This window comes from Rhinolophus sinicus, linkage group LG14 (assembly GCF_036562045.2).
Source record: "Rhinolophus sinicus isolate RSC01 linkage group LG14, ASM3656204v1, whole genome shotgun sequence".
NCBI classification, from domain to species: domain Eukaryota; kingdom Metazoa; phylum Chordata; class Mammalia; order Chiroptera; family Rhinolophidae; genus Rhinolophus; species Rhinolophus sinicus.
The window spans coordinates 35,702,577-35,720,966 of record NC_133763.1 but is presented as its reverse complement, the minus strand read 5'-3'; the positions used below and the strand labels follow the sequence as shown (position 1 = coordinate 35,720,966).

At 36.1% G+C, this 18,390-nt stretch overlaps 1 protein-coding gene across 5 annotated transcripts in view; it reads left to right on the top strand.

The window, feature by feature from the left end:
• Positions 1–4,994: 4,994 nt before the first annotated feature.
• Positions 4,995–18,390, top strand: part of FRRS1 (ferric chelate reductase 1) — a 45,926-nt gene continuing 32,530 nt past the window's right edge. For 4 of the 5 annotated variants that reach the window (XM_074319323.1, XM_074319324.1, XM_074319322.1 and 1 more), the window contains exons 1-5: positions 4,999–5,053; positions 14,750–14,945; positions 16,037–16,173; positions 17,244–17,338; positions 18,038–18,185. In XM_074319323.1, coding sequence (XP_074175424.1) covers positions 14,750–14,945; positions 16,037–16,173; positions 17,244–17,338; positions 18,038–18,185 — 576 coding nt within the window. In that variant the 5' untranslated portion in view covers positions 4,999–5,053. Of the gene's footprint in view, positions 5,054–14,749; positions 14,946–16,036; positions 16,174–17,243; positions 17,339–18,037; positions 18,186–18,390 lie in introns of all 5 variants that reach the window. The other variant, XM_074319321.1, reaches the window with a different exon arrangement.

The window sequence follows — 18,390 nt, the reverse complement described above, 5'->3', positions numbered from 1 at the left end:
CCCTTCTTTGTTTTTACCATGTAAGGTAACCTTCAAAAGTTCCAGGGATTTGGATGTGGATATCTTTTGCGGGGGGCCCTTCAGTCTACCACAAGTGCTGGCAGAGGAGAAAATAGAGTGAGTTCAGTTTTTGAGTGGTGCGATGTTCAATTACCTTGGAAGCACTTAGAAAAACAGGACTTGTGTTACTAATGGTGTAGAGTGCCCCTGAAAACTGTTTCTATATCAGCAAGAGTGACTCCATTTTGTATGAGCAAGAGTAACCCAATCTTGGACACTGAGTGCTGTGGAAATTCCCCATGAAGATGGATGGTGCAGCAGCTGCATGGAGTGATAGGAAACAAGTCTGTGAGGACTGGTAATGTGACATCGTATGGCTCTACTGAAGTCCTTAAGAACCTAGGACTTTGACAGCTCAGAGAGCCGATCCTGACAGAGAGGTGACCATGCTGCACCTCTGCTCCAAAAATCTGCTTGCTCCATCAGACTCAGACCAAATCTCTGCTGGACTGACCTCCCAGACCAGCCACCTTGAACACTGGATTCTGATTGACTCTGGGACTGGTTCATTATCAAAATACTTTACTAAATTGTTATTGCTGTGATGATGGCCATATTGCTATGATTATATTGTTGTGTGATATTGATGTTAAGGAGGCTATTCCTCCCACTGCATTTTCTGTGTGAATAAATGAGCATATTGAAAGGCACTAGACCTGTGTGCTTGCCTTAATTTTCACTCGAAGCCATGGCTACCGCGTAGGCCTCAGTCAGTGCCAGGTAGATCCTGGGGGTCTGAGAGTCTCTTAAGTGTTAGTCCCTCTGACTTGCAGGAAGAGACTGCAGCACAGTCTGTGTGCCTAGCAGACGCTTGTGACATTAATATATTAGGTGTTTTTAACATCAAGGAGATAGTTAATGTTGTGAGAGTGGATTTGCTTATGCAAGCACAAATCAAACTTGTTCTTCATAAAACATACAATGTTGAGTATTAGACAAAGAGTGAGCTCAGGTCAGATGTTTGGAAAGCAAGGAGACTGTGTCTACATATGAGTTTATCAGGTAATTAAGCTTCTCTCTCTCCCCCCCTCCCCCACCTAAGATATTACAATATGCTAGAGTAGCTATAGAGCCACTTTTTACAAATATAAGTTATTGCCTAGCACAGTGTTGGCCATATGGTAGGTGCTTGACAAAATATTCATTGAATAATTGTGATAATTTTTTTGTTTTTTAAGTGAACTTTCACTCTAAAAATATAGGATTTTCTGGCCCATTATATCCTGTCATCTTGGTCTTCAGAATCCTAACATTCAGAATTTGGCATGAGACCTTACAGAATCTATAGTTCTGGTTATAATGTCTCATTTTTCCCCTTGAGGTAACAAAACCAGAAAGGATAAGTGATTTGTCCAGGATGATCTCATGCTCTTTTCACTACACTCCTTTGCTTTTTCATAGACATTTTAAGCCAAGCTTCTCTTGAGTTTATCTGCCAACTTGAAGTACTATTCTTTACTAGGAATGGATAGTACTCTAGGTCTTTTCTGTTTTGGTATTTTTCTTGAAAGCAAGACACTTCATTCCATTGGGACCTAGAATCATTTATCTAATCACACCCTTACACAGTGGATTGAGGTGTTATTTCTGCTTTCTGACGCGACTTTGGAAATGTGTGTGGTATTTTTTGGATTATCACAATGAATGGGAAGAAGAAGGCTTCTGGTATTTAATAGCTAGGATCAGGAATGCTTATACATTTTGTGGTGAGCAAGACAGTGTGTCACACAAAGGAATATCTCACTTGAATATTAAGAGAAGGCAATGTTCTATTCCAGCAAAGAGCTACCCTATATGTATTTACACTGGAGGAAATGACTTCAAATCATCTCCAAATGGTTTTATAGTGAAAAAAAAATCATGAAAATAAGAATATTTTTGAAAAGATTTATTTTATCTAAATAAGTCAAAACTGGGTCTCAGTAACAATATTAGTTACCTTTCTGAAGACACAGATAGTTCTAGCCAGGGGTGTGGGTAAAATGGCAGGTATTCTCCAGGATCAGCCATCATAGGGAAGTCACATTATGTTGAGTAATTTAAGGAATTGGCTGTGTTTAGAGGAGCATAATGTGAAGCGACCTTGAACTGGTGGGTGAGAAAAATATGAAGAATGTTGCTACCACTAATCTAATGCTGAGAATGGTACTGTATTGTTAGAGAACATGTAAAATATGGATTTAGTGAACAGGGTTTGGTCAGAAGTCTATGGATGATTTTGGAATAACTTATTATTTATAGTACTGGAAAGATGGGGCTTTTAATTTACAAATCCACCATTAAAACTTTTTTTGTTTTGCTTTTAACTACCATTAATTAAATATTTATTTTTGTGCTTTACACTGTGCTTTACAGATGTTATTTCATTTGACCATTTGTCTATGGATTATTTACATTTATTCATTCAGTAATAACCAGTAAGTGAAGATATTTTGAGCAGGAGACTTACATAATATAAGTTATACTTTAGAACGATTAACATGGTGGCTAATTAGGTTGATGAGAAACTGGAGGCACTTAGTAGATAATGACTATAGTCCATTGGAAAAGTAGTGAAAGCATAAGCCAGAATGATGGCAGTGGAGAGGGAGAAAGGTGTTGGATTTGGTTGTTTGGATGAGATGGACATAATTAAAGGCCAAGTGAGAATGTGTTCATTGTAGATGATGGTTTTGGATTTATTGAGTTGAAGCAGGGTCTACTCAATTCAAGATGTTCTACTTTAATGTAATCTTTTATGAAATGCTGAGTATAAATAGAGAAGGAAAGTTTAAGTTTGGTCCTCACTCAGACTTGGCAGTGAGGTTCATTATAGAGAATTAGTAGATCTGCCTTAGAACTCTATCTACCACTTTTCTTTGCCTGACTTTGGGCAACCTACTGAGCCACACACATCCTTAGCACTTTCAGCTGTAGAATGTCCATAGTAACACCTTTCACTTTGAGTCATTGTGAGATTCGATAGGATAATATGTGTGCCTTGGTCAAGGTGCTCAATAGATAGTAATTATTATTCTTGCTATAGTTTATTTGCCTTATTCATTTTCATTCTCTTGTGAGTATAGAGTGGGGTTTTTCCGTGGCTGCATGCATTATATGATATCGCAGCAGATTGAATAAGGAAGCAGATATGAGAATTCAGCTCTCTTATGTCATACCAGGCAGTAAAAAGATCTGCAAAAATTTAAACAGTGCTAATCCTCTCACTAAACTTTTATTTTTGAAAACAATCATAAAACCAACATAAAAATTATGTTAACATGTAATGAGTTCGTTGTCATTTAAAATGAATTTGTGAATAAGTATTTAAATACTTTTCAGTTTTAATTTTTAATACAATAGATATTGACATATGTCACCCACTTAAACAAACATCTCTTTGGGGTTCACAATAATATTTAAGAGCTGTAAACTGATCTTGAAACAAGAGAGTTTGAGAATGGCTAATTTAGAGGCATGAGCGTGGGATCCAGGAGGGTAGTGTCAACTTCTCAGAGTCCAAGCTCCACTGAACATTTTAATCAATTTTGTTTCCTTTGTGACAGCTGACAAGTAGCTGATGAAGAAAGCCTGGTAGATCGAGATGAACTTCTGGGAGGGACTGATAAAGGGAATCATAGGTGGGGACTTTAAAGGAAATGGTAAGCCTGGAAAGGGTGGTTTTGGATGGAGCTACGCCTCACCATTCAGTTCTTCCCACTATACAACACTGCTTCCAACGAGTGCCACAGGATGAAAGATCCTGATAATATATTCTGAGAATTATTTGTTTTATGGGTGTTTTATCATGCTTTTGGCATGCACGGCATCTACTCATTGGGGACTATTCCTGGAAAGCGTCTAATTGTAACTTCAGAAAACTATGTCCCCACCACCTGAGGCTTTACATAGTAGTACCGAAGATCAACTGACTTAGTTTTAATCTGTTCCAGTGCCAAGCAGCTATTGGGTAGAAAACCAGCTCTGAATCATCTTTATTTAAAACCTCTCTTTAAAGGTTTTAGAGGTTGTAGAGAGGGGCTTTTGTTAGTTGTGACTAGTTCTTAGAAAGAGTAAAGTGATGGTGTCTTTCACCTCTCTTATGTCCTTTTAAAATGGTTTTAGAGAATTAGTGTTAATTGCCAACCAATGATCACAGGTCAAGGGGGGTGTGACATTCTATTTTCCAGACTGCTAATGTTAGTCATAATCTGAAGTGGAGTGTTTAATATTTTCAGATGCATTGTCATTCTTGGCCCTAATTTTTTCCCCCAAAAAAATCTTGTGATAAACAAGATTAAAGGCTTAAAAAGAAACAAAACTCCTAAATTTCAGGGTAAATTTTGCAAAATAAAATAATTATTTTGCTTTATGCCATTTACATTTTGAAAGGTTTCAGTTCTATACAATCTGTTACACCTTTTGCAGTTAATTGAAATTGTTTGCTATTTGCTGTTATATCATACATAGGGTTGCCAGATAAAATACAGGACACCCAGGGTAAATTTGAATTTCAGAAAAACAACAAATCATTTTTTAGTAAATGCCAAATATTGCATAAGACAATACTTATACTAACGAATGATCGACTGTTATTCTGAAATTCGAATTAATCAGGCATCTTATATTTTAATTTACTAAATTTGGCAACCCTACCTAATCACAGGTAGGTTCTTTTGTTTGTCTTTACTTAGCATTATATAGGACAGGCATGTATTTTCCAATGATTTTTCCGTTAAAGACAAAAACATAATTTTCTTGGTGAAACAATTACCAGCAGGCAAAAAATGTTCCTTTGTGTAAAACTGAATGCTTAATTCTCAGAAATGGAGTCCTAAAACGAGTACTAGTCTTGCAGATCAAGTTTTGCAGCTAAGTTTTGGAAGTTTCCTCTGGGTACTGGATAAACTGGCTCCACCCAGCTGCTGAAATGTGAAACAAGTTGTAACAAAACCGGAAGTTGGCTAGGCTCTCTTCGCTGCTTCTCGTGGTAAGTGCCTCCTTATGTCTTGAGGTAAGTGTCTCCTTATGTTTTAATGTCAAAGCTCTTTGCAAAGCATTTAAGAATTGAATCCAGCTAGGTGACAGTACTAAGAGAAGGCGCCTGTGCTGACTTGGGGCAACTGGTGACACAGGCTGGATGCTTTATTAACAAACTATGTTCTGGAACTTATATTGAGCTAATGAGTGTTCACTACTAACAAGTTAGGTTAATAATATGTCTCATGACTTTGACTAACAGGCTTTAAAACCAAGGAAAGGGTGATTGTAAGTAGAGATCCTGAAAAGCAGTGACTTTATTCATGTATGAGTGTATTTTTAAATTTTAAACTATGGGATCTACCTTTTGTATTTAAACTAAATGACATAATTACCTATATGAAGTTTGCTTAGAGCTTTACTTGATTTTTAAAGTGTCTTTTAATATGGAAATTATAGCTCCCACCAACGCCGACCCCTGGTGTGTCTTTAGATTTTCAGAGAAGCTCTGGGGTGACTAGGTGTTACCTCTGCCCTTAATTTTTTTTGCATCTTGTCATGCTGCCCTAGGGGCAACGGCGATTTTTCGATTTGTAAATGAGTTAGCAGGAATATTTCTTTACAAAGCTAAACTTTTCAGTTTAGCTATTTTCTTTTTTACATGAATTAAAAATGTTGAAAGCTGTGAGTATTGTATTTGGATGGTACAGAGGTGGGAAACTAAAATTTGGTCTGTTGGGTTTATTGAAAACAATGAGCTAAACTTTTTAAGGATGGTTCTGTTTAAAGGGATGAGTTCTACTAGTTCATACTGCTCACGCTCTCCTAGGACACAGTACTTGATGGTATTTTAACTGGATCTTAAAAGAGGGATAGAGATTTTATTTATTAAGACAAATACACACAAAAAAAAACAACCCAGTGAAAGTAACAGAATGTTTGAAAAGTAATCTAAACACCTTACAAATAATTTAGTGTATTTCTTTACAGTCTTTACGTATGCATACTTTGTAGTGTTTTTAAAATTATAAAGCACTAAATGCTTTTGAGGGGAACCAGAGTTTGCCACCCCCAAATATACCTCTTTGGGATATTGATTTATTTTAGTCTGGTTTATTTTAAGGAACAGACATGGGAGAATCTCTGTAACTAAGCTGAAGTTACCCCTTGTAAAAGGATATTTACAATTCTAAGGGAAATCTCCATTTGTAAAGGTGACTCCTGCACTGTACCAGGCCTGCCCTCACTATCTATAGAGACTGCAGAGACTAAATTTGCATAACAATCTCTTAGCCTTGTTTATGGTGCTTTTCCAGGTAAAAAGCACCATTAACTGACTCTCCACCCCCAACATTTTTTTTTTAAAGTAGCTAACGTAAAATATCATATTAGTTTCAGGTGTACATCACAGTTATTCAACAGTACCCACCTGGCACTATACATAGTTATTACCATATTATTGATTATATTCCCTATACTAAAGAAGTGATCACGATAATGCGGCAACCATCTGACACCGTACCAGCTATTACAATATTATTGACTGTATTCCCCAGGCTGTATATTACATCCCCAAGACTTATTTGTTTTATACCTGGAACTTCGAATCTCTTATTCCCCTTTATCTTACCCCCCTTGTTTACATTTTTCAATTACAGTTGACATTCAATATTATTTTATATTAATTTCAGGTGTACAGCATACTGGTTAGACATTTATGTAATTTAAGAAGGGATCCCCCTGACTGGTACCCACCTGGCATTATACATAGTTATTACCATATTATTGATTATATTCCTTATGCTTTACTTTACATCCCCTTGACTATTTTGTAACTACAAATTTATACTTGTTAATCCCTTCACAGTTTTCACCCTGCCCCCAATTCCCTCCCTTCTATCACCCCATAAACTTAGTATCCATCTGACACCAGACATAGTTGTTACAATATTATTGGCTATATTCCTTATGCTATACCCTACATCCCAATGACTACTGTGTAACAACCAATTTGTACTTCTTAATCCCTTCCCCTTTCTCACCCACCCCAATCCCACTCCCACACCCCCAACAGCTTCTTTTGTCTTTAGCTGAAGGTATTATTTAAGGTGATGGCTTCCATCAACATAGCAAGTTACTCAGTGCTCCTGGGTCTCCCATGTATACAGGAGGTTTAATTTGTCTTTCTACTGCTAATCTGTCTCATGTTAATTTGTTTATTAGTCCAGCCAGAAGATCTTAAAAGGGTAGAAGGAAAATTATTTTTCTGCCCTCCATATTCAATTATTAATTTAAAAAAAATCATTTTTCTTGTATTTCCTGTTGTGAAAATGGAGTCTGAAACATTGTTATCAGGGGAAGTGGAAATACTTGACCTCTTTTTCAATTTCCCTATAATTTGAGATTCAGCTGTCAAAGTCGTTCTAATTGTTGATGTGGAAGTTTTCTGAGAAGGCAAAGTTAAATTACTGGAAAGAAGAGGAGCAAATTTTCTGAAATACTTCAGAAAGTTTGAACAAATTAAATGAAGATTAAAGAAATATGTGAAAATCTCAGCTGTCTAACCACAGTAGTGGTCAGATGAAATTAGCATATACTGGTGATATGGAAAGTTAGTGAAAATAAATAATGGCAATTACTATTTATTAGTGTTTTTAGGCATTGAACTAGTTGATTTCACATTTATTCTTTCAGAAGCTTTAGTTCTGTGAAAGAAATATCTACATTGCTTCTCAGACTCAGAGTGGACTCAACATTCTGAATTAGGCTAATTTAGAGTTCAGCTTTTTTCACAACATGTCCCCACTCACATCTTTCATTGTGAAATTTGGATCCTTGCTGGACTTGTTATTTTCCACACACTTCTCTCTCGAAGGAGGAAGCAATGGTGTCGAAAATAACATGAATATTGGAGTTAGATTTAAGGTTCAATCCTAAAGTTATACATTCTTTAGTGTATATTCCCTGGCCTCAGCTTCTTTGTCTCTAAATTGAAGATAATATCTGCTTGTAAGGATTATATTAGATGTAGTATCTACCTGGTTCTCCTCAAATGTTTGTTTCTTTTCCTTTTTCTCCACATTGTGTTCCCTTACTTCCCCACTGTATAGTAAAACTAATCCTTTTCATCATAGAAATTTTATTACTTTCCATATATCTTTTGTGCTTAGTCTGCTTATGGAAAACTAAAACTGATGAGCCCAGGGGAGGCCAGCATGGCAGACCCTACAAACTCAGAGACCAAAATTAACCACATGGGATGGTCTGAACATAAAAATTCCTAACTAAACATAAAAATTCCTAACTAAAAGTGGGTCATGGCAAGTAGTCACATCCTTGCCCTGTAACTTCCTTGACGAAGGTCAGTGTTTACCTTAAGCAGGCTGTCTGTTGTCTTTTTGCTTCTAAGATAACACACTTGCTATGTCAGAGGAATCTTTTTCTGGGCCCCTCAGGGCACAACCCACTGCACCAGCGTCAGACCACAGTCAGACCACAGTACCCTTCGTTGTTGTCTTAGTCCCCGAATGCCATCTCTACATGCTATAAAATGTTAATTAACTATCCTGACCCCACCAATGTAAAAGAAGTGTGTGTCTCTCTATTTAACTCTTTATCCAATCCCAGGGATTTCCCCACTTTGCTTTCTCCCACCCCCTTAATTTACCACCAATGGATTTCATGTAACCCGCCTTACATCTCCTCCTTTAATTCTAATGTATGAAATAAACTGTAAAACTTCCATTTTCCAGAACACTTTCATAATCCATTGAGATTTTGCTTTCTGGCAGTTGTCATCAGTTTGGCTCAACGAAACTCATTAAAGTTCTCCACAGATTTGGACAATTCTTACATCAACAGTCTTAACTTTTTTGACTTTATCAATCTTCTTATCCTTCTGTGGTTCTACCTATTTTTCTAAAATTACTTTTGCCTAACCCTTGCCATTCTATGGGTAAACACCTATTTCACCTCTAACCCCAGTCCCTCTAGGTTTTTGGTCATAGTTCAAAGCCCAACAGGTTTGCCCCAGGTTTAGATGAAATGGTGACCTTACATATGTGCTGTGTCCCAAAATTCATTTCTAATTCAGCTTGGAATTTCAATTTTATTTTCCAGTTGTTTACTGAGTGTAAGTGAAGGAGTATTTGGTTAGAAATAAATGATAAAGATTTATTCAAGGGTCTTAGGGTTTGCTAACCAGAAATACAACTAGGCAATACCCAGTGTGTTCAGAAGAAGTAAGAAAAGCTGAGGGTTAGTATTGTAACAAGTACATTCTTGAGAAAAATCAGTCCTGCATTTCTTAGCATCTGGATTATTTTCTAGATGATAGGTGGTCTGGATACGTGAACATTCTTTCCTTAGTACTTCAGCGGGTAATCAGACGGTAATACAGAAGTTTATATATATACAGGCATTGCTGCAGCACTGGAAAGTTCAAATGTTTAAGTTCCCAGGCATGTTAAAACAGGAATAGAATGTTTTTTCATACTTCACCCTACTTGATTTTTAAAATTTAGCTGCTTGTCTATAGTGACACCATTTTATTTCTTTATTCCTCACAATAGAAGCAATATTATAAATGGAGGTTCTGTTTCTAGACCAAAAGCCTAGAAGGAAAAGCATGTTTAATTCATAAATTAATTGAAATATTTATACTTGTAGCAAACTAAAATAATGCCATTGTAATTCTAGTAATAAAATAAAATGAAAACAGTATTCAGTAAGAAATAATTATTTACCTTGAACATTGTAGAATGTAGTTGATGGAAATTTTGAAAGGAACATTCAAATGCTTTTAGGGATTGCAGCGTTTTTATATTATGGTTCATAAAAATTTTTTTCTCATACAGAAGGTCACTGCGAGACTCCTAATTTATTTGTCATATTTATAGTTTTTGTTTAGGCTTACAAAGGGAATAAGAAAGAATAAGACATTTTTCATTGGCTAAATCCATCTCCTATCTCCAAAATCCTCTCCATTCCTTAGCTTGTTTGTTTCTTCTTTAGTTCTGAGAACTCCTTTTTTTACTGAAATCCTTGCTACTCCTAATTTAGAACTTGATTCAAAGCTGAAACTTAATGGTCTACATATACTGTAAGGCAATGTTTTGGTTATAACCAGCATTAAAAAAGGGAAGGAATAAGAAATATATGAGTTTATTAAGTATGGTAAGTGTAAATAATGTCTCTTGAAATGTTTTTTTTGGTTCTAATGTAAACATATTACTTTGGATATGGTAAAAAATTAAACCCACTGCATATAACAACAAAGAAAATCCTTTTCCAAATTATTTAGATATTTTCTAGTGAACTCCTTTGGTTAAGTTTTTGCTTTTTTTGAGGCTCATTATTCACAGTTAAGAAAAACTTGTTACCTCATACCTACTCAGCGTGTGCTTACACTCACATCTTGGGTAGTGTGTAGAGTAAGTGTTACGGGGCTGAGTTCCCACAATTTTTTGTGCTCATGTTAACTTTTGAACTCCTTTGATGCCTTTATTTAAAATAAATGACTTAACATTAAGAGCTAGAACTTTAATACAATACAACAAGACTTGATTAGTTATTTGCTAGCTTAATCATCTGACATGGTTTTAAAAGCTGTGCTTTCCTTCATTTTTTATTTTTCTCACATGTTCTTGGAGTTACACAATAAAAAGAGATTTAATAACCTATTTATTTAAAAAATCCATAATTAAATAATCCTCCTTTTTCTTACATCTAAATATTTTTCAAATTTTATTTGAATTTTACTTTGTTGTAATATATATGCTGTCTTAAATAATATCACTTGCCTCTGTGGTCCACAATTATGATAATACATATGAGGTCGGACAATTAAGTTCACGAACTCATCCTAAAAAAAGTGCTACACACTATATACAATAGCCAAGACCTGGAAACAACCGAAATGCCCATCAGTAGATGACTGGATTAAGAAACTGTGGTACATTTATACAATGGAGTATTACGCAGCCATAAAGAAATCTTACCATTTGCAACAACATGGATGGACCTAGAGAACATTATGTTAAGTGAAATAAGTCAGAAAGAGAAAGACAAATACCATATGATCTCACTTATATGTGGAATCTAAAGAAAAGAATAAGTGAATGAACTAATCAGAAACAGTTTTGGAGACATAGAGGAAAAACTGAGGGTTGCTAGATGGGCAGGGGGGTGGGGATAAGGGGAAGGTGAGAGGTTTTGGGAACGTACAGAGGGATAGTGGATGGGGGAAGGGGGGTTCACACAGTGTGAGGGATATAAATGATAAATGTCTAAGTTTTGCTTTGTCTTGTGCACCTGAAACTAATTAATTAAAAAAAAAAAAAAAAAAAGTGCTACATACTTCATTGCTGAATATGACTATGGTCACCTTCGAAGTACTCCCTTTGGGAAGCTAGGCACCAACGCCAGTGCCTAGTCCACCCTTCAAAACAATTTTAGAACTCTTTTTCTGGAATGGCCATCAGAACTGTCATCGTATGATCCTTGAGGTCTTGAATGTCATCAAAATGTCTTCCTTTCTTCTTTTTTTTTTTTTAACAGGACTTTTTTGGGGAACAGTGTGTACTTCCAGGGCTTTTTTCAAGTCAAACTGTTGTCTTTTCAATCTTAGTTGTGGAGGGCGCAGCTCAGCACCAGTTGTTAGTTGCAGGGGGCACAGTCCACCATCCCTTGCGGGAGTCGAGGAATCGAACAGGCAACCTTGTGGTTGAGAGCCCATTGGCCCATATGGGAATTGAACCGGCAGCTTTCAGTGTTAGGAGCACGCAGCTCCAATTGCCTGAGCCACTGGGTCGGCCCAAAATGTCTTCCTTTTAATATTTCCTTTATCTTCAGGTAAAGAAAGAAGTCATTGGGGGCCAGATCAGGTGAGTAGGGAGGATGTTCCAATACAGCTATTTGTTTACTGGCTAAAAACTCCCTCACAGACAGTACCATGTGAGCTGGTGCATTGTCGTGATGCAAGAGCCATGAATTGTTGGCGAAAAGTTTAGGTTGTCTAACTTTTTTTTTCAGTATTTACAAATGTTAGGTTGGTGCAAAAGTAATTGCGGTTTAAAAGGTTAAAAATAATTGCAAAAACCGCAATTACTTTTGCACCAACCTAACAGTAAACTTGGTTAACTGTCCAGTTGGTACAAATTCATAATGAATAATCCCTCTGATATCAAAAAAAGGTTAGCAACATCATTGCAATAAGTTCGCAAACTTAATTGTCAGATTTCGTATTCAACCATGTACAAGGATTTGGTATTTAAATAGTAAAGAATACATTTGTTTTGAAATCTTGTCTTTGTGTGAAATGTATGTAGAACATGGTATAAGCAGTCATTATAGCTTTTTACTAAGTGTCTGTCTTCCAGGCAAGAAAGAAAACTATACATTTCATCAGATTTGGGAATATTTCAGTTAGAGAATCAGGATTACCTCTCTTTTAATCTTTTGGATGAATAGATCTATCTTTCACCTGGGATGACAAAATGCAAGTTATGATGTCCATCCACGGTAGAATGTTAATATTAAAAACTGGTAAAAAAATCATACAAAATTGGTGGGAATTTTTCTTGTAACTTATAGCTCATTATCCATATCCCATATTTTATTGGCATAAGTTGGCTAATGAATTAATGTATTAGTTTGAAAAAATGTTGGTCCTGAAATCATCAACTGGAAAACCGTCATTAGCCACTGTAATGAAACTAGAACTAACTTCACCTTGCATGGTCAGCATCTGCCCAAGAAAAAAGAAACTGCTATTATTTGCTTTCCTCTCTGACTGAGTTTATTATTTGCCTAGTGAATGACAGGTGGTTGTGTCTTAGTCACTTCCTTTTGTTGTCATATAGTTCTTGCTCTAATAATTCCCAATATGTGTTTCCACTTTGCTTTCCTAATATCATAATATTAAGGTGGAAGGTGGCCTTAAATTTATTCTGCTTCACCCACTATATTTTGCAAATAAAGAAACTGAAATAGAGATTAAGTGACTTGATTGATGCTATTTATCTCCTTAGTGCATAGCAGAGACTAGAAATCAAGTCTTGTTTTCACTTTCACCTGACAGGAAGTCAGTGCCAAGAAAGTATTTGTTAAACTGAACTAACTCTTCCCACAGTAATCATCCTTTAGGGGAGTGGCACATTACGGCATTTAATCTTAATAACTTGGCCAAAGTCACATGGTTAAAATTATGACTTTGATCTTCTCTATTAAATCTTGCTTGGTCCTAAAAGCAGATCTGCCCCCAACAAAGGGACCTGAAAGCTATGTTTGATAGAAAAATTTTCCTAGTGCTCTACTCTTTAGCATTTATTTCCTTAAATACTGTTTCCTATAGTAATTAACTATTTTCAAAGGTATGCTTTTCCTTGGAGTCTATGGAGAAATATTGTGTTTCTCTTATGCTATTGATTTTTTTCCGAAGCACTTGATTGGTTCTTTTGTTCCTCTTGCTTATCCTTAAATGGGAAAAATTCTACCTGGCTTCAGTGCTTGATAAAAGAAAGGGATATACTGTACACAGTACATTAGATCTTACGCTCTCTACTTGCTGTAGCTACTGGTGTAAGGTGCAGGGCTGGTTGTGTGTAGCGCTCAGCATAATTCCTGGTGTCATGCCAGAACTCCTGTAGTTTAGCTCTGCTCCAAGGTGGGATTTGTTTGTAATGTACATGACTGTAAAAGGATAATTTATTCTAATGATTCTAAGGGTGCTTTTCTTTCGTCGCTAACCAGATCTATGATATAGGAAACCCCATTTCTATGGAGAATGAACTTCTTGGGCTCTTCCCATCGGCAGCCTGTCCACAGTGCTGACTTTATTTACTGCCACGTACCGTGTCCCTGCCTATTTATCTCTAGCTTGTTATATACTCTGAGTTACAGGTTTTAAACATGTGCACGAAATGAAGTGGTAGATCTGGGCTCGAAGAGGGTGGGACTACATAAAGCAGCTGGTTTCCTATTAGGCAGATGGTAAGAGATGGATAAACTAGATGAGAGGAAGAAAATTGCTTGGGTTGACAACTGTGTTTCTTAAATCAGAAGTATTTGGGCTGTAGGTAATAGAAATATTGTCTTTTGCAATTGGTTGTTTGTTTCCCTCAGTTTTCAGTATTGCAAATTATTTATCTACCCTGTCATCAAGATTAGTTTAATGGCAAAAAAAAAAAAAAAAAAAAAAAAAAGATTAGTTTTAGTTTAATGACAAGTAGGGAGAATTTGTTTCAGAGACTTATTCAGGTGATATTTAAATCCAGAAGAAACATCTCTTATTTGTTTTTTAAGCTTTCTAGGATGAAGTGGAATAAAACCTTTTGTTTTAATTGGATTAGATTATTATTCCCCAACCATAATAATGAAAGCTAATGTTTATTATCTTTCTTATCAGACTTTTAGCTGTATCTTCAATTTATGAAAACAACTCTGAAAGGAAGGTCTTAGTTTCCTCATTTTTCAAGTAAGGAAGTGGAGGCTTAAGTAGATTTGATTAAAGTCTCACAATTGGTAATTGGTAGAGCTGAGATTCAAATTCAGGTCGGACTTCACATATCACATTTTTAAAATTACATATTTCTGAGAATATGGTTAGCTGATTACTGAAAACAAGTAATTCTCTAGAATTATTCTCTAAAATTACTGTCCTGTGGTATGAAAGCTTTTATATTTTATTAGTTACATCTGAAAATAATGTGTTTTTAATCTTCTTTTTGAGATGGCAGTTCCTGGGTTTACCGTTGGTGCCTTCATACTTCTGTCGCACCTCAGCTCTGTAGCTAATTATCCCAATGGAAAAGTAGCAAAGTCGTGCCATGGAATGGTTCCCGAACATGGTCATATCCCACGCACTGATCCTATTCACAATATTTCAGTGAGCCAGATGACATTCACATCAGGAGATCAGATCAAAGGTACTGTACCGGGCCTAACTATTGACACTGTGACTTTTATTCTTTTACTGTAAGTTGAATTTTTATTACTATTGGAGTTATACAATTTCAGTCAAATCTCTTCACCTATTATAGTAAGATGCCATCATCTTCCCATTTTTGTGTTTACTGCAGATGACTATATTACTTAAATGATATATCTACCGTTCAGAACAGGTTTTAAAATATGTTTTTATTGTTATTTAATGTATCTTCATTAGCAGTACTATTAACTCAATAGAAAAGGAAAATAAAATTTATTTTATCTGGTTTAAGATATAATAAACTCTTTTCTTTTTTAAGTTTTTAATTTTTTTTATTTTTATTGAGGAACAGTGTTTTTCTGGGACCCATCAGCTCCAACTCAAGTCATTGTCCTTCAGTCTAGTTGTGGAGGGTGCAGCTCAGCTCCAAGTCCAGTTGCCGTTTTCAATCTTAGTTGCCGGGCCGCAACCCACCATCCCATGCAGGAATTGAACTGGCAACCTTGTTGTTGAGAGCTTGCACTCTAACCAACTGAGCCATCCAAACGCCCGACCCTTATTTTTCTTGATAAAGTGTAATTTTATGTTTCCCCCATTCTCTTGACAAAATGTAGGCTGACAAAGGTGTATCTATAAAAGTATTTTATTATTTAAATTGTATTTTCTGCAACTCTAGAAATGGAAAATATTGATAGGTACTCTCTAACAAAAAGAGTACATGGAAAATACAAGCAATCTGTTACATATAATATATCTCTTAGAGTTTCGTAGTGCACAGTAAAATTTGCAGTAAAGAAATAATTACTTTTATCCAGCATTTTCCAAACTAATTTGCCCCCATGGATCACCCCCTGACCATTGCCTACCTTTTTTTCTGCTGTGGAATGGCTATTAACATCTCACGGAGTGGATGTCCTATGGAACATAGTTTAGAACTTTGTTTTTAGGATGATTTCTACTGTTTTCTCTCCTGAGGAAGTTTTTTGTATGAACACCCGATTCTACATAACTCTGATTGTGCCTCCTCTGAACAGTTTCCTTTTGGGATGTTGCTAAATCTCTTAAATTATCTTTTTGTCTGTTTCTCAGTTACTTTATCTGGTCCAGAATTTAAAGGCTTTCTCTTAGAAGCACGTGATGCTGAGGCTCTGAGTGGCCCTCCTATTGGCTCCTTCACATTGATCGACAGTCAAATGTCACAGATTCTGACCTGTGAAGATATACAGGTTTGTGTTTAGTTTGAAACAGATTTCTGTTAGTTTCCATGGGTCTTTTCACTATGGGTTGGTGTTTGCAAGCTAGACATGTACTGCAGACATCTAAATAGATTTGCAGCAGTCCAACTTTCCCCCTAATTTTACTACTGGCAATTATATATTTTTATACATCAGCATCTTAAGAAAGGTAGGACAGTAGCTTGAAGAGTTTCTAGTATTTGATATTTTATATAATATTGACTTTTTTATCATATTGATTTCTGAAGGGTGTAAATATTGAAGATAGAGTTCTAGAATGCGACAAAGTCTAATTTTTGTCCATTCATTCATTCATTCATTCATTAATTTAATAAACATTTACTATCTTGGGTGGTGAACAAGACTGGAACAGCTCATAGCCTTACACATAAGTAAAACATGTGGACAGGTGACATGGCACATAGATAGGGTATATGGATATAAGATAGACACATGAGTGGAACAATGTGATGACTTGGATTAGAAGCACACACAGGATGAGGTGGGAAGTATAGCAGGGGTGCACACAGGTTGGGGGGAATTGAGAGAGAGCTTTTGGGAGGACATGATCCTAAAGCTTGGCCATCATCTTCTACTCATTTCGAGTAAGAATGAGTAGGAATTTGCCTGATGAATGAAAGTGGGAAATAAGATTGTTCAAGAGAAAGGAATTACTAAAATACAACGCAACATATTTGGGGGCAGGAATTTCTTTTGATGAATCCTCTGCGTATTATTTGCATCTATTAATGGAAGGGATATACATTTATAGTATAAGTGAAATAACATGCAGGTCTATATAGCATTAACACACCCAATGTTCATAACTCTCTTTAGTTCTTAAATTTCTGCTGACTCTAATTTATTCACAGAGCCAACTGCTAATATAGTGTCAATCAGTCAACATGCATTTATTGAGTACATGAATCCCTGTTCTAAATAAAACAGTCTTCACCAGAATGTCAAGGTCATGCAATAATAAATTACTTTGCAAAGTGATAGTTCCAGCCATGCCAAGCTATTGAGTGACTGAATGATAGTTCTTTTCCATTTTATTTCAGGGATCAGCTGTGAGTCACACAAATCCACACAAAAAAACAGAACTTAAAGTCTACTGGAATGCTCCAAACAGTGCCCCGAATCACATACAGTTTCTGTGAGTAGAAAGAAGAGTTAACAACCTTGTAACTAGTGTAATTTAAACAATAATGGTCTGTATAATTTTTAAAACCTATTGGACATTCACCTGTATAGAAGAGGTTTGGTCTAGTAATAATACCACCTTAGTGATGTAAACAGTTGTTTGGCTTGTTGTGTTGGTTTCTTCACCAGTGTATACCCAGTATGTAACACAGGACCTGACACCTTGTAGGCATTTAATAGACGTTTGTTGAGTGAATGGAGTATTGCATTACCATCATACTAATAAGAGTCACAATTAATACTTGAGCCTTTAGGGTTTTTGGGCTAATACTTTTAAAGATTTGCTCCTGTTTCAGTCTGGAAATTTGGTGACTTATGCCCTTTGAACAGAGCACTATGAAGCAAGTAGTAGTAGTATATTCTTTATATGTCAGAGAATAGAAATCAGTGTGGTTTAGTCTCTAGGTCTGGCATCATGAATATGCCCAAAAACAAGTAAGAAAAAAAGAGAAGAGAGAGCGCGAGAGAGTTAGGGCATGTGTACGGTGCAATAAAAGTTCATTTAATGATGGTGCGGAAGAGAGTCATTAGAGATTTGCCTCAGACATAACTAGCACTGGTAGGCACTATTAAGTCATGTCCCTACTTCATTTTTTTCTTTCCCCTCTAAAGTTTTGATGGGCCACAATCAGCGTTCTGTATTTCATTTCAGAGTCACGGTTGTTGAGAAGTATAAAACATACTGGGTGAAGATTCCTGGTCCTGTAATTTCGCAACCAAATGCACTGCCTTTTACAACACCTGAAGGTACAGTGGCACCTTTGTCAACGTTACCTCCAGTCTCCCATTTAACCAAATCAGTAAGTAACATATTTATGGTTTTACTAAATGCAATCTAAAATAACAACTTCCTTAGAAATTGTGGTTCTATGCTTGGTGAAGTGTGTGGAGAAGCAGCTGTATGGAGTTGGGGTAGCAAGTTTTTGGGTTTCCTGCAGGAAATCTGAAGGAAGTCATTGTTGCAACAGTATGACTTAAACGTTAGACTAGAGGGAGTGCAAGACC